The sequence below is a fragment of the Megalobrama amblycephala genome, linkage group LG17 (assembly GCF_018812025.1).
Source record: "Megalobrama amblycephala isolate DHTTF-2021 linkage group LG17, ASM1881202v1, whole genome shotgun sequence".
Taxonomy (NCBI): domain Eukaryota; kingdom Metazoa; phylum Chordata; class Actinopteri; order Cypriniformes; family Xenocyprididae; genus Megalobrama; species Megalobrama amblycephala.
In genome coordinates this window covers 33,109,388-33,135,905 of record NC_063060.1, presented here as the reverse complement: position 1 = coordinate 33,135,905, position 26,518 = coordinate 33,109,388, and the positions used below count along the sequence as shown (strand labels likewise).

At 36.0% G+C, this 26,518-nt stretch overlaps 2 protein-coding genes and 1 long non-coding RNA gene across 4 annotated transcripts in view; all 3 read left to right on the top strand.

Annotated features, from left to right (window-relative positions):
- Positions 1-26,518, top strand: part of LOC125251686 — a 258,619-nt gene that overhangs the window by 139,640 nt on the left and 92,461 nt on the right. The window lies entirely within an intron of this gene.
- Positions 1,928-14,956, top strand: lyn (LYN proto-oncogene, Src family tyrosine kinase). Of its 2 annotated transcripts, none has more exons than XM_048164766.1 (13): positions 1,928-2,084; positions 5,040-5,116; positions 5,324-5,375; positions 5,472-5,568; positions 5,652-5,750; positions 5,862-5,965; positions 6,062-6,211; positions 6,691-6,843; positions 10,261-10,443; positions 10,558-10,634; positions 11,793-11,946; positions 12,150-12,281; positions 14,213-14,956. In XM_048164766.1, exons 2-13 carry the CDS (start codon positions 5,045-5,047, stop codon positions 14,413-14,415), a joined length of 1,476 nt encoding a protein of 491 aa, XP_048020723.1. In that variant the 5' UTR covers positions 1,928-2,084; positions 5,040-5,044; the 3' UTR covers positions 14,416-14,956. The 2 variants fall into 2 exon arrangements, with proteins under 2 accessions (XP_048020723.1, XP_048020722.1); XM_048164765.1 differs by having other exon boundaries at positions 5,040-5,173.
- On the top strand, positions 15,502-24,287 carry urod (uroporphyrinogen decarboxylase). Its single transcript, XM_048164767.1, has 10 exons — positions 15,502-15,673; positions 16,975-17,087; positions 17,180-17,259; positions 17,347-17,409; positions 17,491-17,688; positions 17,781-17,942; positions 18,076-18,213; positions 20,478-20,578; positions 22,860-22,926; positions 23,308-24,287. Exons 1-10 carry the CDS (start codon positions 15,651-15,653, stop codon positions 23,470-23,472), a joined length of 1,110 nt encoding a protein of 369 aa, XP_048020724.1. The 5' UTR covers positions 15,502-15,650; the 3' UTR covers positions 23,473-24,287.

Genomic DNA, 26,518 nt, shown 5'->3' with positions numbered 1-26,518 from the left:
CCTTAAAGGGTTAGTTCACCCAAAAATGAAAATTCTGTCATTTATTACTTACCCTCATGCCGTTCCACACCTGTAAGACCTTCGTTCATCTTCAGAACACAAATTAAGATATTTTTGATGAAATCCGATGGCTCCGTGAGGCCATCATAGGGAGCAATGACATTTCCTCTCTCAAGATCCATTAATGTACTTAAAACATATTTAAATCGGTTCATGTGAGTACAGTCATTCAATATTAATATCATAAAGCGACGAGAATATTTTTGGTGCACCAAAAAAAAACCAAAATAACGACTTATTTAGTGATGGCCGATTTCAAAACACTGCTTCATAAGCTTCGGAGCGTTATGAATCAGCATGTCGAATCATGATTCAGATTGCGTGTCAAACTGCCAACGGCTGAAATCACATGACTTTGGCGCTCTGAACAGCTGATTCGATACACTGATTCATAATGCTCTGATGCTTCCTGAAGCATTGTTTTGAAATCGGCCATCACTAAATAAGTCGTTTTATTTTTTTTATTTTTTTGGTGCACCAAAAATATTCTCGTCGCTTTATAATATTAATATTGAACTACTGTACTCACATGAATTGATTTAAATATGTTTTTAGTACCTTTATGGATCTTGAGAGAGGAAATGTCATTGCTCCCTATGAAGGCCTCACGGAGCCATCGGATTTCAACAAAAATATCTTAATTTGTGTTCTGAAGATTAACAAAGGTCTTACAGGTGTGGAACGGCAAGAGGGTGAGTAATAAATGACAGAATTTTCATTTTTGGGTGAACTAACCCTTTAAAACTGCAGTGAAAAAAGAAATCGGTAGTGTCCGTGACATCACGTACTACCTTGTAACCAATCACATCAATGTGCCAGTGGGCATTAGCGTATCATTAACTAGCAAGGGAGTCTCCAGAGAAGCCAGGTTATCCCAGTATATTTTTGTTGATATGAAAAATCGTTTAGATTTAGCAAAATAGCTGGTGTTTGATGTATATTACGATGTTATAATGAACTATAAGCCTTTCTCCACCGAGGTTCTGAGTTTTTCTAAAGGATACTGATTGCTAAGGCAGCTGTCTGACTTGGTGAACGGGAACATGGTTTGTGTAACATTAGCAACACATTATTTGCTGTTTGATAACATAGTCAAGCAAAAAGGCTAATTATATTAATTACTGTTACCTGTCCAATGTCGTAAAGAGCGATACCATTGTGCAGCGTTTGCCTCAGTAAGTTGACCGAGTGGTTCTTTGAGCGGTTATGAGCGAGTGGAGGCGGGGCTAATTTGCATATTCATTGACCCGTGTATATTAAAGGAGCCAAGGGTGTAGAGTTACATTCAAGCTATTTTAAGGCATGAAGACATTTTCCACTGGAAAAAAAAAATGTCATTTTGGTGATCAAAGATGAGACGGGGACTTTAAAGGAACCATGCATGGAAGTCTTAAAATTGCACAGCCTGAAACTTCACGTTTAATTTTCTTTTAGAAAATATACATCTATCTACTGTTTACAGTTGTAATTACATGGAGGTATTTTTGAATTTAAACATTATGTAAAAACATGTAGCCTAAAAGATAAGAGCATTGTATAACGTGATTAATAAATATTAGTACGTAGTAGGCCTAGTTAAAGACAATTAATATAATATAAAGTGGGACCTATTAATACATCAATAATTATTAATCGTGCGTGCATACGTGCATTATTAATCAGTAGGCAAGTTTTACAAACGTCTACTCAAACTGTCACTACCAAAGAATATAATTAACTGTAGCCTATGTTCCTACCACATCTGAGGGTTTTGTTTCCAAATGCCAGAGTCTGCATCAGAGTCAAACGTGTTTACCGCGGTTTTATGCAAACAAATAAAACAGAACTCTGATAAACACAGTGAATACTGTACACCAGGAAGTTGAAAGAGCAGTAAAAACAGCAGGCGTCCAGTCTCGGGTTCCTCATTCTGTGTTTGTGTGTGTCGCTTCAATGAGAGTCAGAGAGCGCGCACTCGACGGGCATTTCTCTCAGAAACGATTCCCGTTAAATGCGAGTTAACATCTTTTTCTGACATTTGACAGGTAGGTAGACTGTTCTTTCTTATCTGCTCTACTGTTGTAAATACTTTCTTAAAGTCTGTAGGCTACTGATGTTACAGTGAATGTGTCATTTAACGGTTTAATCCTGTATGTATCGATGTTTGTCTTTCTTTGTAGTGTAAAATATCAATTTAATCTGTCTTTCTTTTCTGGGGGGCTTTTGTTTGAGAGAACAATTTAGTGATGTGTAAATGCGTTTGATGGAAACTCGGCTACAAAAACAGAAAAAGCCGGTTAGCCTGATCATTTTCCTGGAGTAATAAACTGGCTGTAAAATCTGGATAATTATTAACTCAATGATTTTAAATGATCACTTTAATTTCTCAAAGTGAGTTTTAGAAAGATTATTTTGGCCAGTCATCACGCACAACATTAGGTACAAATCACAACATTTCTCATAGAAGAGAAATCACTAATAATTCACAGTCTTTTGCTGAAGTGTCATGTTTCTCATATATGTCTCTTGAGAAAAAAAATCTTAGTAATCTTATATTTCCTGTTGAGTTTCAGACAAGCTCTCAACAATATCTCAGAATGTGCTATCTGTGATATCAATGTCTGTATTCAAAAATCAGATTTGAAAATTTACGTTTAATCATTAAGAATAAGATCAATGTCTCATTAGAATCAATTTTTATTTCCCCCAAGGAAAGTGAGGAAAAACATTAGAAAAATGTTGTCACCATCAGACTTAGCACTCTAAAATAACATTGGTAATTGAATATAATTTCATGTTTTCTTCCAAATATTGCTTCTATTTTCCATTTTGTCTTGCGTGAAAATAACATGTAACACATATCAACTTTATGTCAAGGTCAGCAGCCTTCTCATGGCATGTTTCCTATTTTATTTTTAGACAGACACCAAGTTTTTACACTATGACACTTGACCTGAGTTGTTGCAGAGCCGCCCTTTTCTTAATATTTTTTTCTCAGAAATTAGGCCTATTGACTTACTGTCCCTCCTCCAGCCTCTCAAATGTCTGTATCTGCAGGCTACAAAAGCTAGAGTTAAATAGCTTGTATTAAGCTTCATCTTTCCACAAGTCAGTCTCAGGGTACATATAGCGTTCAGAAGACAGGCTGAAACTCAAAAGTAGTTGAGAGTTCTTTTGTGTCTCTGTCTTTCCTGTGTTACCGAGCGCCCTAGAGACGCTGGTCAGAGGAGGAAGTGTGCAGCCCCAGTGGCCTGCTTGCTCACGCATTTATCTAGCATTATATCCTTGTTACTAGTTTCCTGCTGACATCTAAAAATACTGTCACATCAGTTGAGTCCAGGACAGGCACATTTTCAGTTTCACCCTAGTGTTGTTTAGCCATTTAACCAACATTTCACCTTCAGGACAATGGTGGCCACTTTTTTCCTCTGTTACTTCCTTATTACTTCTGGCATCACATCGATTGTAGCCTAAATATTTACAGAACAATGTCTGTTGCTTTGAGAAGTATTGAAATATCTGTTTTGGACTTGATGGCTAGGATTTTTTTGGCGCTGAAATGGTCAAATGGCAACAGTGTTAAACATTTCCTGTAATACCAAAGGTTGGAAATAATTGCCAAACAATCTTGTCAGAATTTCCCAATTCATAGGGCAATGCTGGGCCAAAATATGGGATCTGATGAAATAATGGATTACGTGATTTTCTTTTTTTTTTCTTTTGAAAATCACGCTGCCGTCTGACTCCTAAGTGTTGATTGCATGTTTTTATTTGATGTTTGAATTAAAACCTGGCAAACAGAAAAATAAAATGAAATAATGTTTGCTGCTTATTGACTTATTGAAGAGATTTATGGTACATGAATTTCCTGATATTAATGTTGCTTCGATAAAACTGACACCCAACGTTTATGACCTCCAACAACCCTGATTTTGATAGAGAATGATTATCTTTCCCCAATATTTTAAGCTGTGAGAATAAGGGAAGGACATCTATTCTGCGGGAAATTCCTCTGTTTTTTCCCTATGAAACTCTAACCTTGAATAGCTCGACACCATCTTGGTTGATGATTTATATTGCTTGGAGCCGTATTTTTTGCTAAAATGTGTTCTCCTGACCTTCCATTGGGTTTTGCAAGCTGCAAGTGTTCTTTATAACACGTTGAGAGGGCGTATCGTATTATTACTTACAGTATATGACACCTCTTAATATATTATGGCAGGCTTGTGTACTGAGTGATTTGATACTTCTCATGACCCACTTGGATGAGCACACATCACTGTTTTAAATGCAAATAAAACAGTTCTCCATGACTTAATTTTATGCATCATGGGATATGGCGTTTGAAACAAATTTCTGAAGTAAGTTATATTCTACTTCCCACATTTATTACTGAATAAACCTAAATTACACCCATTCTCAAGTGATAAATGTGTAACTTAACAATTAAACAGAGATAAAAACTAAGATGCCGTGATCATCTGGATTGAAAAAACAACTTTGTAAATTGTAATATAATATTATATTACATAATATTGTAAATATAATGACATAAATAACAACAGCAATCATATTTAAAATTTTTATACATTTTAAATAATATTGTTTCCATTTAATAGTATAATGATTTAATTTTGAGTCAAAAAGCTTAAAATAATAATAAAAAGAATCTGTTATTCATATTAATCATCAAATAAATCTTAAAGAAATCTTCTGTATCATATTTGTCATGTAAAAACAACATCACCGATATCTGTGTTGAGGGAAAAAACAATGGTCTGCAATCTCTTCTCTAACAGTTCTCAAAATGAGGAACCAATTCAAAGTTTAATTATCTTGACTGAAACAATGACATCTATAGGTTTACTAAAATAGCACTGTAATGGGTTATTTTGATGTAAACATGTCATAAATTGTGTTTTATGAGTGTCGTTTGTTGCTTTACATCCAAATTCTGTTCACATTTTATGAAATGACAGTGGTTAATCTTTTCCTTGCAGAAAACATGGGTTGTAAAAAATCCAAGTTGGATGGTGACCAAAATGGAGGTGTGATTGAAGGGAGCAAACACCAGCCAGTACGTACTGACCAAACTGTATATGTGAGAGATCCAACCTCCTATAAGCCTCATATAGTAAGTAGTGTGTTAGATGGGGGGAAACATTCAGTCTTGAATAACTTTGCTGCTTTGATCTTTGTAGTTTCTGAAGAGAAGGGTTTCTGATATTTTGAAGCCATTTTCATGATTATCTCATGAATGAATGAGAAATGTTTTATTTCACAGAATACTCCACCTCCCGGCCTCCTGCCTGGTCAGGTGTTTGAAAAAATGGAAAGTAGGTCTGATGATCTTTGTTACGGATTCTGCATCCTTTTATAGCGTTTATAGCGTTTTTGTAAAATGCATTTTTTTTTTTTTTTTTTTTATACAGAAAAGGACAAAATAGTTGTCACTTTGTATCCATATGAAGCCATTCACACTGATGATCTAGGCTTTAAAAAAGGAGAAAAGTTAAAGATTCTTGAAGAGTGAGTGAATGTCATCATCATTCTTTCTCTGCTATTATTTTTCTTTGCCTGTTATCTTGAAATGTGAGATTTTTTTTTTCCAGGCACGGAGAGTGGTGGAAGGCAAAGTCTTTGACCACACGAAAGGAAGGATTCATTCCCTCAAACTATGTTGCAGAAGCAGACACAATTGAGACAGAAGAGTGAGTGCTGCTCAATACGATGAATTACAAACCAAACAATAACATACGTTTTCATGTTCGAGCACTTGATCTTTTTCATCTTTGTGTGTTATCTTTTGACGCACAATTTAGATGGTTCTTCAAAGAAATCACAAGGAAGGATGCAGAGAGACAGTTGTTGGCACCTGCTAATAAACCTGGATCTTACTTAATACGGGAGAGTGAAACCTCAAAAGGTGTGCGCTGTTTATTGTCTGCTCTAGTGTTTTTTTTTTTTTTTTTTGTGGTAATATATGATTGTGGTGTAACATATTCTACATTGTTGTGAACAGGAAGTTATTCGCTGTCAATCAGAGATGTGGATGCTCAAGGGCAGGATATTGTTAAACATTATAAGATCAGAACTCTGGATAATGGCGGCTACTACATTTCTCCAAAAATCACATTTAATGACATCAACAGCATGATAAAGCATTACCACAGTAAGTTATATGTATACACAGAATCGTTCAAAGGTTTGGGGTCAGTGCGATTTTTATTATAAAAATTAATGCTGTTCTTTTGAACTTTCTATTTATCAAAGAATCTTAACAAAATGTAACATTTCTTGTGCATCAGCATATTAGAATGATTTCTAAAGGATCATGTGACACCAAAGACTGAAGTAATTTGCCATCACAGGAATACATTAGATTAAATAAAATGGGAAAAAAGCTATTTTAAATTGTAATAATAGTTCACAATATTGCTGTTTTAACTGTGTTTTGATCAAATAAATGTAGCCTTGGTGAGCATGAGAGACTGTTTAAAATATTTTAAAACAATTTTAGAAAATCATACCATCCCCAGACATTTGAACGGTAGTTCCATGGTATAAATATATATATTATGTACACTCCTTATTATCTTTGGTTGGGGTTTGTTTGCTGAAATAATGAGAATGTACCTAATCTTGTCACAGAACAAGCAGACGGATTATGTCGAAAACTAGAGAGATCATGTGAGAAGCCCAAAGCACAGAAACCTTGGGACAAAGATGCCTGGGAAATCTCTAAAGAATCCATAAAGATGGTGAAAAAGCTCGGAGCCGGGCAGTTTGGAGAGGTGTGGATGGGTGAGTTAAGGAAATGAATCCCTCCATCCTGATAATGATTTACAAAAATATCTGGAAGTTACAAACAGACATTTAATCATGAAGTGTTTCCTTCATCAGAAGTCCATTAAATGTTAGACTTCCTAAACTACAGTAAAAGTGTTGCTCTCTTTATGGTCTTGTTATTCAAATTCTCTCATTTTCTAAGCATGCGATCAAAAGAAGCCACAGTTTAATGTGCTCTTCAGTGGGCTTAGAAGTGACATCCTTCTGTGTTTGTATCGATTAATCAACCTAAAGGATCTTCTTTGAACATGTGTAGGCTTATTGTTATTATCTATTTCTTTGAGCCATAAAAGCTTTGACGACACACATTCAAATCTCGAGTCTTCCTGCTGTGGATTCTGCCAGGCATGAATGGCTCCCTTATAGCTCCGACTGATAGTACACAGAGACCCGGCACAGACGAGACTCTTATCAGTCAGATCTGAGGAGGAAACTGCTATGCAGTTGACGCAGGATTTGCATTTGGATTTCGTTATTATTCATGTGCCTCTTTCCCATTTAGCCGACACGATGAATTGCAGGAAGCAGTCTTAGCAAATATACAAATGGCTCTCGACTGCCCCTGACCAAGATGTTTCCTTAGGCGCCCCGTGACCTTGTTGGCACAGTGTTGCCAGACCTTAAACACACTATAAATCTGTATGATGAGAGAAGCACTCAATGGAAAGACTTCCTACTGTTTGGTGTTCCCCTGCACTGTAAAAATGTTGGGTTAAAAACAATCCAAGTTGAGTTGAAAATGGACAAACTCAGCGATTGGGTTGTTTTGACCCTGTTGGGTTAAATGTTTGCCCAACCTGCTGGGTAGTTTTATTTAACCCAGCTATTGTTTAAAAATTAGTATATGGCTGGCTTAAAATGAACCCAAAATAGGTTGGAAATTAAAAAATTAAACATAATTACCGGAGGCAACAATATTAATCAAAAGGTGAACATTTATCAATAAGAAATGTAATAAATTTTACTGTTTAATTATTATTCATTAAACATATTAATAAATGTTAATTTCCAACATATTTTGGGTTCATTTTAAGCAAGCAATACTGTCATTTTTAAACAATAGTTGAGTTCAAAAAACCTACCCAGCAAGTTAGGCAAACATTTAACCCAACCTCTGGGTTAAAACAACCCAATCGTTTGGTTCGTCCATTTTCAACCCAACTTGGGTTGTTTTTTACCCTGCATTTTTTTCATAGTGTGTACTTTGTTGTGTCTCAGCTAAATTTTAGACAGATTTTATTGGATTTGAACTTCTCAGTTGCACATTTGGGCATTAAATGTCCAGTAGATATTACACTCTAAAAAATGTTGGGTAAAAAAATAACCCAAGTTGGTTTGAAAATGGACAAACCCAGAGGTCGGGTTAAATGTTTGGCCAACGTGCTGGACAGTTTTATTTAACCCAACTATTGCTTAATATATTACTATATGGCTGGCTAAAAATTAACCCAAAATAGGTTGGAAATTAAAAATCAGACACACAATGACTAGAGGCAACAATAATAATCAAAAGGTGAACATTTATTAATAAGCAATTTAATAAATGTTTATTGTTTCATTATTATTCATTCAACATACTAATAAATTTTAATTTCCATCATACATTGGGTGCATTTTAAGCAAGCAATACAGTAATTTTAAACAATAGTTGAGTTAAAAAAAATCTACCCAAACATTTAACCCAACCTCTGGCTTAAAACAACCCAATCGTTTGGTTCATCCATTTTCAACCCAACTTGGGTTGTTTTTAACCCTGCATTTTTTTAGAGTGTACTTTGTTATGTCTCAGCTAAATTTTAGACAGATTTTATTGGATTTGAACTGCTCAGTTGCACATTTGGGCATTAAATGTCCAGTAGATATTACACTCTAAAAAATGTTGGGTTAAAAAAATAACCCAAGTTGGGTTGAAAATGGACAAACCCAGAGGTTGGGTTAAATGTTTGGCCAATGTGCTGGACAGTTTTATTTAACCCAACTATTGCTTAAAAATGACTATATGGCTGGCTAAAAATTAACCCAAAATCAGACACACAATGACTAGAGGCAACAATACACTCTAAAAAATGCTGGGTTAAAAACAACCAAAGTTGGGTTGAAAATGGACAAACCAAGCAATTGGGTTGTTTTAACCCAGTGGTAGGTTTAAATGTTTGCCCAACCTGCTGGGTAGTTTTATTTAACTCAACTATTGTTTACAAATTACTGTACTGCTTAATTAAAATTAACCCAAAGTATGTTGGAAATTAACATTTATTAATGTTCAATGAATAAATATTAAACAATAAACATTTATAATAATAAATTTATATTAATAAACTATTGAACTATTAAATTTATATTAATAAAATATTAAAGCTTATTAATAAACATTCACCTTTTGTCTATTATTGTTGCCTCTAATTGCATCTGGTTTTTAATTTCCCAACTATTTTGGGTTCATTTTAAGCTAGCCATATAGCAATTTTTAAACAATAGTTGGTTTAAATAAAACTACCCAGCAGGTTGGGCAAACATTTAACCCAACCGCTGGGTTTGTTTTTTAGAGTGTAATAATCAAAAGGTTAACATTTATTAATAAGCAATTGAATAAATGTTTATTGTTTAATTATTATTCATTCAACATACTAATACATTTTAATTTCCATCATACATTGGGTGCATTTTAAGCAAGCAATACAGTAATTTTAAACAATAGTTGAGTTAAAAAAAAATCTACCCAACATTTAACCCAACCTCTGGGTTAAAACAACCCAGTTTCTAGGTTTGTCCATTTTTAACCCAACTTGGGTTGTTTTTAACCCAGCATTTTTTAGAGTGTCCTTTATGTCTTAGCTAAATGTTATTGGATTTGAACTGCTCAGATGCACATTTGGGCATTTAAATGTCTAGTAGACATTAGTATGCAAACCACTTCAAAGGTGTGGAAGTTGTCTGTGTTGTTGAATGAGCAGGAAATGGCCTTTAAGTGGAACAAGGGATGGGCACACATGAAGTACAATACAAGTTCACAGTTGTGCAACATATCTGGTCTTTTCGCTTCTCTGTGGTCAGTAACCGACCTTCACACAGTGTCGCTGTGTCATCTCTTCTGAGAAAATGTAGTTTATGGACAGCTGTGGGTTACATAAGATCCTTGGTGAGAAAATGTAAGGATTCGGAGTCATTTCCTATAAAAGGGTTTTCATCACTGACTAATAGTTCCTACATCAAGCGCTGATTAATTCTCTGCCACATGGTTGCATTTCTCGCTGCGTTGCTCGTTGCAGTCAGCCTTTAGTTCGCTGTTTTGTGGCTGGACTGCAGCTGTGTGAGGCATGCGAACAGGAGACATATCACGCATATTTATTTGTGGTTTCATTTTGTTTGCAGCCTACTACAATAACAGCACAAAAGTGGCGGTGAAAACGCTGAAACCAGGCACAATGTCAGTGGAGGCCTTTTTAGAGGAGGCCAACCTGATGAAAACCTTACAGCACGACAGACTCGTGCGCCTCTATGCTGTCGTCACCAAAACTGAGCCCATCTACATCATCACTGAGTTCATGGCCAACGGTACAGAAATACATACTCTTCTGATAATTAAAAAGAGAGAATATGACTTGATATGTGAGTTATTGTTCAAGAAAAAGTTGTACTCTTAGCAATGGTTTGTTTTCTCTCCTTCAGGAAGTTTATTGGATTTCTTGAAAAGTCCAGCTGGCTGCAAAGTTCAGTTACCGAAGCTAATCGATTTTTCTGCGCAGGTAAAAATATTTGTTTAACACATAAATTAGCCTGCTTTTCTCTTAGCCCTCCATTTCCGTATTTCTGGAGTAACTTTACGGGTTTTTGCGTCATGGGGCTGATAACACTTTTTCCATTAGTTGAACAAAAAGAGGAACTGATTCTCTTGTCTGCCAGTATTTCAAAACAAAGAATAATAATACATCTTCTCAGAAATGAAGCGTCTCATTAGATTTATATATTCAAGTTTAAGTTTAAATATCTATTATTATGTGGCAGTCAGAATAATACTAAGGTAACTTGTTTCAATGAATTGGACGAATGAAAAAATATGACTGGTTAAAGCATCATAGAATTATTATACAGTATATACAGCCATAACTACTGATTCGAAGGATGATCCACATAATCTAAGAGGAAAATTATTTTCAGTGAGTCTTTAGGGAAAATTAGAATTTTACTTCTGATAAAACAGCATCAACTGGCAAAATTGCACATCCTGTTTCAGAGAGTAGAAAGAGGATGCCAATGTAGAAGTGAGAACATCTTTTTCCCTGTGTAAAGGCAACTTTTACTTGGTCAAAATTAACTGAGAAATAAAACTACGCCCAATTCTAACATGGAAAATCCCTCCAGTTGCTGTGATACTCTACTAACCTAAATACTAACCTAAATATACACTATTCTTCAAAAGTTTGGGGTTTTAACATTTTAAATGTTTTTGAAAGAAGTCTCTTATGCTCACCAAGGCTACATAACAGTCAAATTGTGAAATATTATTACAATTACAAATAACTGTTCCATGTTAATATATTTCAAATGTAATTTATTCCTGTGATGGCAAAGCTGTATTTTCAGTTTTCAGTGTCACGTGATCCTTCAGAAATCATTCTAACATGCTGATTTGGTGATCAAGAAACATTTCTGATTATTATCAATGTTGAAAACAGTTGTGCTGCTTAATATGGAAGCCATAATCAATTTTTTCAAGAAACTTTGATGAATAGAAAGTTCAGAAGAAAAGCATTTATTCAAAATAGAAATCTTTTGTAACAGTATCAATGTCTTAACTGTCACTTTCAATCAAATGAATGCATCCTTGCTGAATAAAAGTATTAATTTCTTTAAACGTAAACATAATGCTGTCGGTAATGCTGAGCTTGTGTGTGTCTCTGCAGATAGCTGAAGGTATGGCTTACATTGAGAAGAAGAATTATATCCACCGTGACCTGAGAGCAGCGAATGTGCTGGTTTCAGAGAGCCTTTTGTGCAAAATAGCTGATTTTGGCCTGGCCAGAGTAATTGAGGATGACCAATACACAGCCAGAGAAGGTGAGTGTGACACCTCTCAGCGGTTTAACAGCACACTGGATGGACAGGTCATTTTCTACTACAGCATTACTATGTCAGACGCCACTCCAGGCTGTGCTTGTTACGGCTGTTATGCATACTGATATTGTGATGGTTTTCCTGCATCAGTGGAGCTGACTGATATGTGTGAATTTGAGGATGTGTTCTGTGCCTCTTTATTTCAGGAGCAAAATTTCCTATCAAATGGACGGCACCTGAGGCCATCAACTACGGATCTTTCACCATAAAATCGGATATGTGGTCCTTTGGGGTTCTCCTGTATGAAATTATAACATATGGGAAAATTCCTTATCCAGGTAATTTAATTGTGTTAATGGCACCTTGATTACATTTGAGTGTAAATAAAGCATTCTGACGTCAGTAAATGGCCAGCTATCAGCATTACTCCAGGAGATAGCCGCAGTGGGGTAATGATGACCAAAGTAAATCTTTTGACAGGACTTTGTCGCCATCTACTGGTCATATTGTGTTAGATACATTTAAGTATTTCAGTTTTGGTCAATTTGATACATCTGAAAGGTGAATTTACCGTTCCTGTGCTGCTAATGTTTCCAAATGTAGTTGCAAAAATAACGACTGGTTTCCTGAACACTCATTGGTTAAACAAACTCACACCATTGGTTGAGCCATGTTGCTATGTTGGACTGGTCAGTGGTCACATATTAAACTTAATAATGCATTAGCTATATTAAGGCAAGACACTACAGGCAAAACCGTTGTTCATGCACTGGTCAGTTTTGAGATTTTTAGCTATTTTGCTTCCACATCTCTCAATTCTTACTTTTTTTTCTCAGAATTGTGTGATATAAAGTCACAATTACGAATTATAAAGTCAGAATTGCAAGATATAAAGTAGCAATTGTGTGTTATAAATTCAGAATTTCCTGATATAAAGTCGCAATTTTAATTTAAAAATTCGGATTCTGAGGGGGGGAAGGTATTTTTTATCCCCCTCAGAATTGGACTTTATTTCTCGCAATTGCGACTTTATATCACGCAATTCTGAGAAAAAAGTCAGGATTGCTATGTAAACTCTCAATGGTGAGAAATAAAGTCAGAATTGTGAGATAAAAAGTCTCTATTATTATTATTATTATTATTTTATTTTTTTTGTGGTGGAAAGAGACTAGTAGGAGTGGCCTTGAATGGCAACATGCCCAGTGCATTATGGGTCTTGAAGTTTTCTTAGCTATTTGGCAAAAGGGAAAATAACAGCCTTTTTCTCTGTTTTATCTTGTCAGGTATAGCACAGATTTCCATTTATTTTTTCTTGCATTTCTACTATATAGGCAGCAAGTTTTATTGAAAGCCCGTTTTGCCAGCAGTGTAGTAGTCCTACCCCTTTAAAGGGTTAGTTCACCCAAAAATGAAAATTCTGTCATTTATTACTCACCCTCATGTCCCGTAAGACCTTCGTTAATCTTCGGAACACAAATTAAGATATTTTAGTTGAAATCCGATGGCTCAGTGAGGCCTGCGTTCACAGCAATGACATTTCCTCTCTCAAGATCCGTTAATGTACTAAAAACATATTTAAATCAGTTCATGTGAGTACAGTGGTTCAATATTAATATTGTAAAGCGACGAGAATATTTCTGGTGCGCCAAAAACAAAACAAAATAACGACTTATATAGTGATGGCCGATTTCAAAACACTGCTTCAGGAAGCTTCGGAGCATAATGAATCAGCGTGTCGAATCAACGGTTCAAAGCGCCAAAGTCACGTGATTTCAGCAGTTTGGCAGTTTGACACGCGATCCGAATCATGATTCGATACACTGATTCATTATGCTCTGAAGCTTCATGAAGCAGTGTTTTGAAATCGGCCATCACTATATAAGTCGTTATTTTGTTTTTTTATTCTCGTCGCTTTATAATATTAATATTGAACCACTGTACTCACATGAACCGATTCAAATATGTTTTTAGTACATTAATGGATCTTGAGAGAGGAAATGTCATTGCTCCCTATGCAGGCCTCACGGAGCCATCGGATTTCAACTAAAATATCTTAATTTGTGTTCCGAAGATGAACGAAGGTCTTACGGGTGTGGAACGGCATGAGGGTAAGTAATAAATGACAGAATTTTCATTTTTGGGTGAACTAACCATTTAAACATCGAAGATAATGTCTTTCTGAAAAGTAAACACCATAAATGAGACACAATCTCTCTCTTCTTCATCTGTCCACTTACCCTTTCACTTCCTTCTTTTTTCTTTGCTTCAGGCATGAGTAACAGTGAAGTCATGAGCTCTGTCCAGAGAGGATACCGTATGCCCCGGCCTGAAAACTGTCCCACTGAACTTTACGATATCATGACCTCGTGCTGGAAGAGTAAACCAGATGACCGGCCCACGTTTGACTATATTCAGAGTGTTCTAGATGACTTCTACACAGCCACTGAGGGCCAGTACCAGCAGCAACCATGAGGATGCAGAATCATCCATCATATTTTTGTACTGTTTCAAGAGGATCAAAAGATTTGTGATTTATCTATGAATCAATGTACTAATAATGTAATTAATAACTGGGTCAATCTGCTTACTTACATGTAAGCAAGGTTAAGATTTTCCATCTCTACTTCAAATTGAAGTTTTAACTGCCTATTTGCTACTTTTGCTATTCACGTTTCAATGGCTACATTTCAATTTATAAATAATTTTATAATTTAAAGTATCCTATCAAAATTTTATTGTTATTTTTACATACCAAAAACATCCCTTCTTTTAAAAACCAGGTGTTTGAAAATGAAAGATTTTATAAAATATATTTTTAGGGTGATCCAAGACAGTCATAAAGCTGCTTTTGGAGGATATTTGTTGGGAAAGGGGCAGTACCAATACATTTTAATTAAATTAAAATTCAGGTTTCATACACATAACAGTACTGTAATAAAATGATATAAATGATTATAAAATAAATGCTGAAAAACTAACACGTTTTTGCAAAATAAATAATTTATGTACTTCACAGATGCCTTTAGGCTTATATTTTAATAAGAGGGACCTTTGGGATCATTAGTATTTGAAGGTCCTTACAATTATGATCAAATGAAATTGATGCACTGTAAACCACTCTAATGTTGAACATGGCATTCTCTCTCTCTCTCTCTCTCTCTCTCTCTCTCTTTTTTTTTTTGTACAACAACTTTTAATAACAATATTGATAATGTTACTATGATGAACTGTGGCAGAGGGCAATATTTTATTATAAATTTGTAATTAAGCCTATAAATTGCCCTGCCTTTGATTAGCTAAGAAATAAATGCTCTGTATATTTAAAATGTTCTGTACATTTGTACATTATCTAGAAACCTAATAAAGTGAATATTTCGTGATTAGTAATGCAGTTCTAGATTGTACAGAATTCTGGGTCATAAAATACAATGCTGCCGAAAGCTAAGGATATTACCTTAAACAAAACAAAAAAACAAAACAAAAAAAAAGTTTATTAGTGTTTAATAATCTGATAGTCCTCTTTAAGTCATATCCTCTCTAAGTCCCGCCTACTCATGGTCATGTGACCATTTCAAGATGGCCGCGCCCTTCAGTTTGGAGGCGTGACGTTGTTCAATATTGTTACAACACACTGTCAGTCAGACAAAGTAAAAAAGCTTGTGAAGCCTGCCGAATTTCTCTCAAGCTCTCCGTTGAAGCCGGTAATAATGGATAAGGACAGTCTGATCCTGTAAGTTAATGATGAATGTTTGCTGATCGACGTAGTTGGATGATTTCATTGAAATCATCCAACAGAGCTCACTGACATGATAAAATAACACTGAGTTAAGAATTCTTGTCATCCGTATTCATATACAAGCAGATGCTCGGTTTTACGAAGTAGCTACTGTCAAGAGAAGTGTTATGTTATAGAAGCAGTTTCGTTTTGAAAACATATTTTCTTGAAATGTGGAAAATTTCCATTTGACTTAATTGTACAGTTCAGTGTCAGCCATAAAGTTACAATTAAAAATAATTTTAATAATAATGGCACTCGTAAATGTCGTTCTTTAAATCACAATAGAGGGGGAAAAAAGGTGTATTATTTTTCAAACAGCTTTTTATGTAAGTATTGATAATGCAGTAGTGATTACTAATTAAGGACGTTATTATCAAATCATTCATGTTTAATGAATTCTTTTGTAGCATTTACACTCTACTGTCTTCCTTATGTGATTAGTGTATGAAGTTATTTTTATCACACAGTTGCTGCAAAATATTTTTTGTAGAAATATTGGTAACACTTTACAATAAGGTTCATTAGTTAACTACATTAGTTAACATGAACTGATAATGAACTGCACTTATACAGCATTTATTAATCTTTGTTAATGTTAATTTAAACATTTACTAATGCATTATTAAAATCTTTGTTAACATCAGTTAATGCACTGTGAACTAACATGAACAAACAACGAACAGCTGTATTTTCATTAACTAAGGTTAACAAATATTAGTAAATACAGGAACAAATATATTGTTCATGGTTAGTTCATGTTAGTTAATACATTAACTAATGTTTAACTAATGAACCTTATTGTAAAGTGATACCGCAATATTTTTTCAGGATTCTATAATCAATAGAAAGTTACAATACAATTGTATTTAATGTCACTTTTGATTAGTTTAATGTGTTCTTGTTGAATTATTAATTTCTTAAAAAAAAAATAAAAAAATCTCACTGACTTCAAAATTTTGAATGGAAGTGTATATCTGCATGACTCTGTATTGTGAACTACAGGGTGTGTTTTGTGCAGCACAAATGCTTATCAAGCTGTGAGGAATGAGTAAACCGTTAGTCCCCTGATCTCAAAAGCCTTTATCTACGCGGTTCACTTGCTGCTGAAAACATCTGTGAAACCTGATCATCATAGCGCAAGGGAGTGGCCTCAAATGATACATGAATTCAGACAGATACAGATTTGAAGAAATAGTAAAAAGTGATATTGTGTAAATTAAATACTAAAACATTTAGTCTTTTTCCCACTCCAGCCCCAAAGACTTTCCAGAGCTGAACAATGACACATTCCTTAGAGCTGCGCGAGGAGAGGAGATTGAGCACGTTCCAGTGTGGTGCATGAGACAGGCTGGCCGCTATCTGCCAGGTATGTACCAGTGCTGAATGTGATCATTTATCATCATGAAGTTATTCTTTTTATCCTTTCATCTATATGTGGCATTATTATCTGTTTAACAGAGTTCAGGGAATCTAGGGCAGGGAAAGACTTCTTCGAGACGTGTCGTTCTCCTGAAGCTTGCTGTGAGCTTACGTTACAGGTTAGCACCACTGAGCGCCTTCTTACATGCTTCCTTCTTCTAATTGTAGTATATTGAGTTTTAACCTTCTCAATTATCTGTTTTCAGCCACTCAGACGATTCCCATTTGATGCTGCCATCATCTTCTCTGACATCTTGGTGGTCCCTCAGGTCAATTTGACCTCTAACTTACCAGTTTACTAGTGTACATTAGTGTGCATGTCTTTTCATATGTGAAATGTGTATGAGCAGGCCATGGGAATGGAGGTTCAGATGAGTCCAGGAAAAGGCCCCACATTTCCAGAACCACTGAAGGAGCCTGAAGATCTGCAGAGACTAAAGACCAAAGTGGACGTATCGTCTGAACTCGACTACGTTTTTAAAGCCATCACACTGACACGACACAAAATAGAGGGAAAGGTTCCTCTCATTGGCTTCACTGGAGCTCCGGTGAGAAAAACAAGCAATGATCCTCACATCTCTAGAGATACTGTTTTAGAAAGAACACAGTTGTCATCTGTTCTGTCTTTTCTGAATGTCAGTGGACTCTAATGTCCTACATGATTGAAGGAGGAGGCTCTGCGACACACTCGAAGGCTAAACGCTGGCTCTACAGGTACCCAGAGGCCAGCCATAAACTACTGAGCCAGCTAACAGATGTCATAGTGGAGTATCTTCTTGGACAGGTGAAAGCTGGAGCTCAGGTGAGAGAAAGAGTGAGATGATATGAAGGAGGGGAACCATTTTAAAGTCTGTAGGACTGTTTAGATGTTCAGTAAAAGTTTTACAGATACAGAATGTATGTTAATCAGGTTTCACTGAATGTCTTTCCTTTAGGCTCTGCAGGTTTTCGAGTCTCATACTGGTTGTTTGGGCCCAGTGGAGTTTAAAGAGTTTTCTCTTCCATATCTGCGAGATATTGCCCGCCGTGTGAAGGACAAGATCAAAGAATCTGGTTTGGACAATGTGCCTATGGTGAGCTTGAGCACTGGATTTAGTTTGTTTTATTAACTTAAAGTCTTTCTCCACTCTTGCAAATATTTTTGTAAGTCAAGTCATCATTATTTATATAGCTCTATTTACAATGCAGATTGTTTCAAAGCAGCTTTACAGTGATAGCAGGAACATCATTTTGGCTGTACAGCAGCACTAGAAGAAAATAGTGTCATTGTCCAGCTTAAGTAAGCTCCGTTTGATCCAGCTCAGATCAGTTCACTTTTTTTTTTTTTTTTTTTTTTCGTAGAGAAATTAAATAAGGTATTATTATTTAAATTATAATATTATATCAGATTATTACATAATAACAGTGGTTAATGTTCATTCAAATAGTTACATACCATAGTTGTATATGTTCTTAAAGGAACACTCCACTTTTTTGAAAATAGGCTCATTTTCCAACTCCCCTAGAGTTAAAGGTGCCCTAGAACTTTTTTTTAAAAGATGTAATATGAGTCTAAGGTGTCCCCTGAATGTGTCTGTGAAGTTTCAGCTCAAAATACCCCATAGATTTTTTTTTAAATTAATTTTTTTAACTGCCTGTTTTGGGGCATAATTAGAAACGAGCCGATTTCAGGTTGCGGCCCCTTTAAATCGCGCGCTCTCCGCCCCCTCCCGAGCTCTCGACTCTATCACAGCATAAACAAAGTTTACACAGCTAATATAACCCTCAAAATTGATCTTTTCAAAGTGTTCGTCATGCATACTGAATGCATGCGTCGGATTATGTGAGTATTGTAATTATTTGGGTGTTTACATTTGATATTGAATGAGTTTGAGGCTATGCTCCGTGGCTAACGGCTAACATTTACACACTGTTGGAGAGATTTATAAAGAATGAAGATGTGTTTATGCATTATACAGACTGCAAGTGTTTAATAATGAAAATAGTGACGGCTCTTGTCTCCGTGAATACAGTAATAAACGATGGTAACTTTAACCACATTTAACAGTACATTAGCAACATGCTAACGAAACATTTAGAAAGACAATTCACAAATATCACTAAAAATATCATGTTATCATGGATCATGACAGTTATTATTGCTCCATCTGCCATTTTTCGCTATTGTTCTTGCTTGCTTACCTAGTCTGATTATTCAGCAGTGCACATCCAGACGTTCTGCCCTTGTGTAATACTAACTCCCCTTGTGTAATGCCTCAATCATGGGCTGGCATATGCAAATATTGGGGCGTACACCCCGACTGTTACGCAACAGTCGGTGTTATGTTGAGATTCGCCTGTTTTCCGGAGGTCTTTTAAACAAATTAGATTTATATAAGAAGGAGGAAGCAATGGAGTTTGAGACTCACTGTATGTCTTTTCCATGTACTGAACTCTTGTTATTTAACTATGCCAATATAAATTAAATTTTTAATTCTAGGGCACCTTTAAACAGTTGAGTTTTACCGTTTTCAAATCCATTCAGCCGATCTCCGGATCTGGCGGTACCACTTTTAGCATAGCTTAGCATAGTTCATTGAATCTGATTAGACCGTTAGCATCTCGCTCAAAAATGACCAAAGAGTTTCAATATTTTTCCTATTTAAAACTTGCCTCTTCTGTAGTTACATTGTGTACTAAGACCAATGGAAAATAAAAAGTTGCGATTTTCTAGGCCGATATGGCTAGGAACTATACTCTCATTCCCGCGTAATAATCAAGGAACTTTGCTGCCGTACCATGGGTGCAGCAGGCGCAATGATATTACGCAGCGTCTCTCACAAATGTCTCCATGGTTGCGAGGCACACTCCCTGTGCAAGCAGGTGGTCACAGGCGGTGTAATATCATTCGGTTATTTTTGAGCGAGATGCTAACGGTCTAATCAGATTCAATGAACTATGCTAAGCTATGCTAAAAGTGGTACCGCCAGACCCGGAGATCGGCTGAATAACTCTAGGGGAGTTGGAAAATGAGCCTATTTTCAAAAAAAGTGGTGTGTTCCTTTAAAAGTTTCTTAGGGTTGTTTTTCTAGTTAAAAACGTGAGAGGCAGCTCAGTGGAACCCATCCTCCCCCACAAAAAAAAAAAAGGACAAGGTCGCCTCATCATGCATGCGACTTGCAATGTTACACAATGCACAACAGCACACTAATCCACACTTGTAATAACATCGTTTGCCACTAGTTGTCAGTATCATGTCGGGTTTTGTTGCAGGCCTTTCATTCGAGTCCCAAAGAGAGTCTCCTTCCATGATCCATTAGGTCCTTTGTAACGTTTGTCATTTCTGTTTCATTTGCAGATTGTTTTTGCTAAAGATGGTCATTATGGGCTTGAGGACCTCTCTGAGTCTGGTTATGAAGTCGTGGGTCTCGACTGGACCATAGATCCGCATTCAGCACGGTCAGTCAAAGAGATTGATGAGAGTTCGTTTTCTGATTTTGCCTGCAAAAGTGTTCAGACTTGAGCAATTCTATAGATCCTATACTGCAAGTTTGTTCATTGATGGTTTTATTACAAAGCACTGAAACTCAAGTTTGTATGGATGTTTTTTGGGGGGGCTCTTCTCTCAGACAGATTTGCTCCAGTCCAGATTGATGGCAGTTTATTGGATGCCACACATTTCAAATAGTGTCACAGAACTTTTACTGGTCCATTATAACTAGTGATGGGGAGTCGACTCTTGTTGTCGTCTCTGTTGCTGTGTCTGAAATGGCTCACTGGTGTGTAAGAAAGCTGGAGCTGCCGCAGAAACATCACAGTCACATAATTGAGCTTATTTACAATCAAATATCAACCAATTAGCTACGTTGTAATTATATTCATACCACTGTGCCAGCTTTGTGGTTTACTTGATTTTTTTATTAATCTGGTTTGCCATGGTACCCTAATTTGTTTACAATTTTTAAATTAATTAAATATTTTTATAAAACTGCCAACAAGTATAAACACATTAATAAGTATACATAATTGGATCCATTCAGACTAGATATTATTTTTAGTATATCTAACTATCCTGTAAAAGCAGTTTTTTTTTTTTTTTTTTTTTTGCTCTATTTCAAGATCACCCTCACCCGACCGTTTAGAGGAATTTATTAAAAAAATACATTACATAGAATACACTCTTTCTTGTTTATTTAACTCTGAAATAACATTCGACCAAGGCTTTTCTTGTGACACTTCCCTCTTTAAAATGTGGTAGTACTGGCAATAACTAGAAAACGACATGCATCATGTATTTCATCTCTAAACTGGATCAGTTTAGCCAATCATGCTAAAAGTGTGTTGTTTCAATAAAGGTAGTTTTAGGCTTTGTGTCGGGAAAAAAACAGACCACATTTAATGTGCAATAATGACGGCAATCTTGTATTCTTTCTTATATTGCTAACTCTGTTTTGACTTAAAGTAAATGGAGCAAATGGAGTCAATTACGGGAGTCGGGAATCGGAGTCAACTCTGAAAAACCTGGAATCTAATCGAACACCCCCTGATTCTAATACATTTTCCCTTTTTTCTTTAGCTCTGTTTTTTTAGGATTACTTTCCCACTGAAAGGTTAAAGGGTTAGTTCACCCCAAAATGAAAATTGTCATCTCGCCCTCATGTCGTTCCAAACTCGTAAGACTTTCATTCATCTTCGGAACAAAATCTGAGAGATGTATGTTCCTCCATAGACTGTTTTTGCAAAGACCACTCTGACGCTTCGCTTCAAAAGTTCATAAAGAGATCGGAAAACGAATCCATATGAATCGAGCGGTTTAGACCAAATTTTCTGTAGAGACTTGATCGCTTTTTATGATGAAAAGATTTAATTTAGACTTTTACGCACATGTAAACCTTGATCAGCGAACATAGGCAGAAGCTCAACCGATCCCGAATGACGCACAAGAATAAACCTCTTCCAGAAGCTCAAAAGCTTGATGTGTTATTTAGCTTAGGTTATTTATCATTTTCCACATTGCAACTGAATCTGTTAAGCCTTTGGCTAAACTCCAAAAGAAGTGCATCCAAGCACTTGGATGTTGTTTTTATTTTAAATAAAGAGCTCTTTACTCTCAGTAGCAGTGCTGTCCTTTAGATTTAGAGCCTTAAGTAATGTTGTTTTTCTTGTTTTTATTATTATTATTAGCTATTTTATGCTTCATAGGGAGAGGTCAGTTTTGTCCTCATTACATTTTCATTTGTATAATCTGAAACGGAACACTTCAGTTTCTAGACTTACAGAAATATCACAGCCATTGTTTGAGTCTGAATACTTCTGCATGACCAACAACTTATTCTCTGTTATTGCCGTTTCAGTATATTTTAAAATAACAGTTGAGTCGCCTACAAATGGAATTAGGGGTATTATGTAGTTACTCTCTTAAACTAATAAAAACTCAAAAGATTTGTTTCAAATAAATGCTGATCTTTTGAACATTCTATTCATCAAAGAATTCAGTTTCCACAAAAATATTAAGCAGCACAACTATTTTCAACATTGATAATAATCAGAAATGTTTCTTGAGCAGCAAATCAGAATATTAGAATGATTTCTGAAGGATCATGTGACACTGAAGACTGGAGTAATCATGCTGAAAATTAAAATTTGCCATCATTGGAATGAATTCTTTCAAAAACCCAAGAAGTCTTTCCAACCCCAAATGTTTGAATGGTAGCGTATATCATCTTGTTGTATTTTTCAGTGTCAGGACTGGAGGAAAAGTTAGTTTGCAAGGCAACATGGATCCCTGCGCTCTCTACGCCACAAAGGTGAGGACATCAAACCCATCCAATTCTCTGCATCACTTCAGTTTAGTCTAGGCTTTACAGAAGTGTTATGTGCTTGAAAAGCAGCGCTTCAGTTCTGGTTAGTCCATTTCAATAGAGAGGCCATTTTGTTTTTGCAAATTTAGGCCCCGCTGGAAATATGAGCCTTAAGAACAGCTGTTTTCCACACTGAGCCGTCTCATTGCTCATTCATTACAAGCATGGCTTTCATAGCATTGTTTTGATGCCTCCCTTTTTTTCCACCATCATTTCAGAAGTTATGGGGGTGTGACTGCCCAGCCTATTTGAAAAACATTAGTTCAAAGCACAAACCTGATGTATGATATCCAACCTAAACACTTCTCTTTGTTCATGTGTGATCAGGAGCGCATATCAGAGATTGTGAAGAGGATGTTGGAGGGCTTTGGCACAAAGGGCTACATCGCTAATCTGGGTCATGGCCTGTACCCTGATATGGACCCAGAAAATGTGGGTGCGTTCGTGGAGGCCGTACACACCCACTCTCGCCAGCTCCTCAACCGCAAATAAAGACGTTACTCTCCCATCAGAACACCTAAAGCAGATGAGAAACAACTGTTGGAGTGCATCAGATGTGTTATAGGATGAATCTCACAAAACCTGTCAAAAAAAATCAGTATTTTTAAATCAAAAAGAAAAAAAAAAAAACATATTTTGCTAAAAGAAAAACGTAAAGATTTTACATTTCACATTTCCATACCAAAATCTCATTCGCAGTACCATAATGTGAAAAATAAAAAAATGTATAAGAATCTGCAAGACAATGTAAAACTTTGAGCATTGTCATATAAAATAGTCACAACGCAAAACATTTTAATTTTCTGAAATGTAGGCTTCATTTTCTTTATGCAAAGTCTTAATGTAATTTTTTTTTTCTAATGATTTTGTGGTGAAATGTGACCCAGATTTTTCTTGACAGGCTTTGAGAGATTCACATAAAAGGCTGGGCCTGACTCATTTCAATGATTATGTAGGACATCTTTTTATTTTACCTACTTTTTATAATCGCTCCACACCAATGCATCAAATCTTTAATATAATTTTCAGTCGAAACTTGTCTTTTTTTCAGCTAGATTGATGTGTTTCCATTAGAGCCGATGCACTGTACGTTCGCTGAAGTATGTGGAATAAGTGACGAAGGATGAAATCTGATTAAATCTGAAGCGCTGTATGGGTTTGTTTTTAATGTAGTACCATAGTAACATCTGGGCTGAGACTGTCTTCACTGGAATAGTGACTGACACTAATGAACCACTGAGAATGTGTGTACATATCAATGGATGTTTTATATGAAGCGAAATAAAGAGTAATCCTTTTAAGACAAACATCCCTCAGGGGAATTTCTCCAAGAATGTCACGTACCTAAATCATGTGCAACCTTTTATATTTTTTTTTTATTCCCTTTGTTTTGCATGAGTCTTTCGGTGGGGGGTTTACCCTCTTGATCTATGATTACTGTCTCTCTTACTGCCGTTCGCATTTAGTAATAGAAATGTTAATCCCAGAGGACGTAATACCAAACGACGAATAAGCACAAATCCTTAAATCCAGTTGTTTTTGTTTTTGCGAGGGTGGGAGTGGGATTCCCCAGCAACACATCATGTGACGTGACGTACGCAAGATGTTTTGAAGAACCCTGAACTTCAAAACAAGGATTTATGGGAATTATTAGACATTTTTCAATCATGTTAGTGCTTTCTGAACCCCATCTGTGGATGTGAAAATGCACAGTTTTGATATAGGATTTCAAATCCGTCATTTGTTAGCATAACAAAATGATTCCTAATTCATTTTCGGTCAAAGTTGTTTACTGTCTGTTTTACAAGCGACCGTAGACTAAATTGAAACAACATGATGGATGTTTTCCCACACTTGCTTACGGTCATTTAGTGTGAAATGGTGGCAGCTGCAGCCCTCTTTTACCCTCATCCGCTGGTGTGCGGTGTTGTCAATGCAGGATAAGTCTGGCCTTGATTGTGTGTTAGGTGCTGTAAGCCCTGCTGAAAGAAGAAACGTCCTGTAATCAATTTGCTGATTAGTGTTGTTGGATTTTTAAGCCCCTGCCGCTCGCTGCTATTTTGTGTCTATGGAGCACAGCTGTGATTGGGGGGCTGGGTCCTTTTCCTAGTGAGGCAGAAGCACATACACACATGTGCACACACTTATTCTGTGATACCTCAAGGGGCTCCTGGCATTATTTTTAATTGCAACAATGAATCCACTAAAAAAAAAAAGATGAATTCCCCAAGGCCTCCTTTAAGATGCCACAAGGGGGATGAAAGTGGGGGTTTGGGCTCAATCTCTCAGCAAATCAGCAGGCCTGAAAATCCAATATGTTCCTGAAGACAGCAGGCTGTACATCATTTGTCAGGTCCTTGCACTAACACTGGTTTATCAGATGGTAGGGTTTTGGGGGGCTTGGCCCAAGATTAATTTAGAATTTTGGGGAAAGAGAGATAGAGGACTTCAAGTTGGTGTCAGTTTGGTAAAGCCATATCTTGTAAAATCAGAATGATTGGTCATTCTCACCATTCAGCATGTGTGGTCATTAATATTTAGTTTTTTCTTTGGGTTAGGGTTAATGGTATGTGGGTTTGGGCATTTGTTAGGGTGGAGCTTATAGTTGTAGCCCCGCCCTCATCGCAAACTTGAGCCTGCCCACGCGCTTTTCTGTTTTCTTTGTGATTGATTTGTCATGTCTTATAACTAGAACACTGGTAAGGACACAATATTGTTCACAATAAGGTTCAGTTTGTAAAAATAATGCAATCGCTTACTTAAAATAACAGCAAACAATCCTTAGCTTTTATTTCTAAATATATGAATGCATGTTATTCTAAAAGTTAAAGGGTTAGTTCACCCAAAAATAAAAAAAATTCTGTCATTAATTACTCACCCTCATGTCATTCCACACCTTCGTTCATCTTCTGAACACAAAGTAAGATATTTTGATGAAATCTGAGAGCTCCATAGACAGCAATTTAATTACTACTTTCAAGGCCCAGAAAGGTAGTAAAGACATCGTTAAAATAGTCCATGTGGTCCAACCTTAATGTTATGAAGCAAGAAGAAATTGTTGAATATAGTCGTTATTTTTGTTTTTGCACACAAAAAGTATTCTTGTCACTTAATAAAATTAAGGTTGAACCACTGTAGTCACGTCGACTGTTTTAATGATGTCTGGAAAGTATTGATTTGTGTTCTGAAGATGAACAAAGGTAAACATGAGGGTGAGTAATTAATGACAGAATTTTCATTTTTGGTGAACTAACCCTTTAAGTAACTTATATTTTATACACAACATTACTATTTTTGCTCCACCAATGAAAATGATTCCATACATAAATTGATGCATATCTCCGAGCAGTGCATTGTAATGTTATTTTGAGTGAATTGCTTGAATGAGTGAATGATTCAATGACTCACTAAAAAAAAGATATGTTGCCACCGACTGGCGTATCATATCCTGTAAAATTGTCATTGAAAAATCCCACCTCTATTACACAGACTGACAGTCTGTCTGAAATGTGCAAACAAAGACAAGCAGAGTGATACA

What these genes read in the sequence shown, in the direction of transcription:
- lyn (XM_048164765.1), top strand. Translation starts at nt 5,045, where the DNA reads ATGGGTTGTAAAAAATCCAAGTTGGATGGTGACCAAAATGGAGGTGTG. An exon ending in GACACAATTGAGACAGAAGA is followed by an intron (nt 5,751 to 5,861) that starts GTGAGTGCTGCT and finishes CGCACAATTTAG; the next exon opens with ATGGTTCTTCAAAGAAATCA. An exon ending in CATGATAAAGCATTACCACA is followed by an intron (nt 6,212 to 6,690) that starts GTAAGTTATATG and finishes ATCTTGTCACAG; the next exon opens with AACAAGCAGACGGATTATGT.
- urod (XM_048164767.1), top strand. Translation starts at nt 15,651, where the DNA reads ATGGATAAGGACAGTCTGATCCT. An exon ending in GCTGTGAGCTTACGTTACAG is followed by an intron (nt 17,260 to 17,346) that starts GTTAGCACCACT and finishes ATCTGTTTTCAG; the next exon opens with CCACTCAGACGATTCCCATT. An exon ending in AGGTGAAAGCTGGAGCTCAG is followed by an intron (nt 17,943 to 18,075) that starts GTGAGAGAAAGA and finishes TCTTTCCTTTAG; the next exon opens with GCTCTGCAGGTTTTCGAGTC.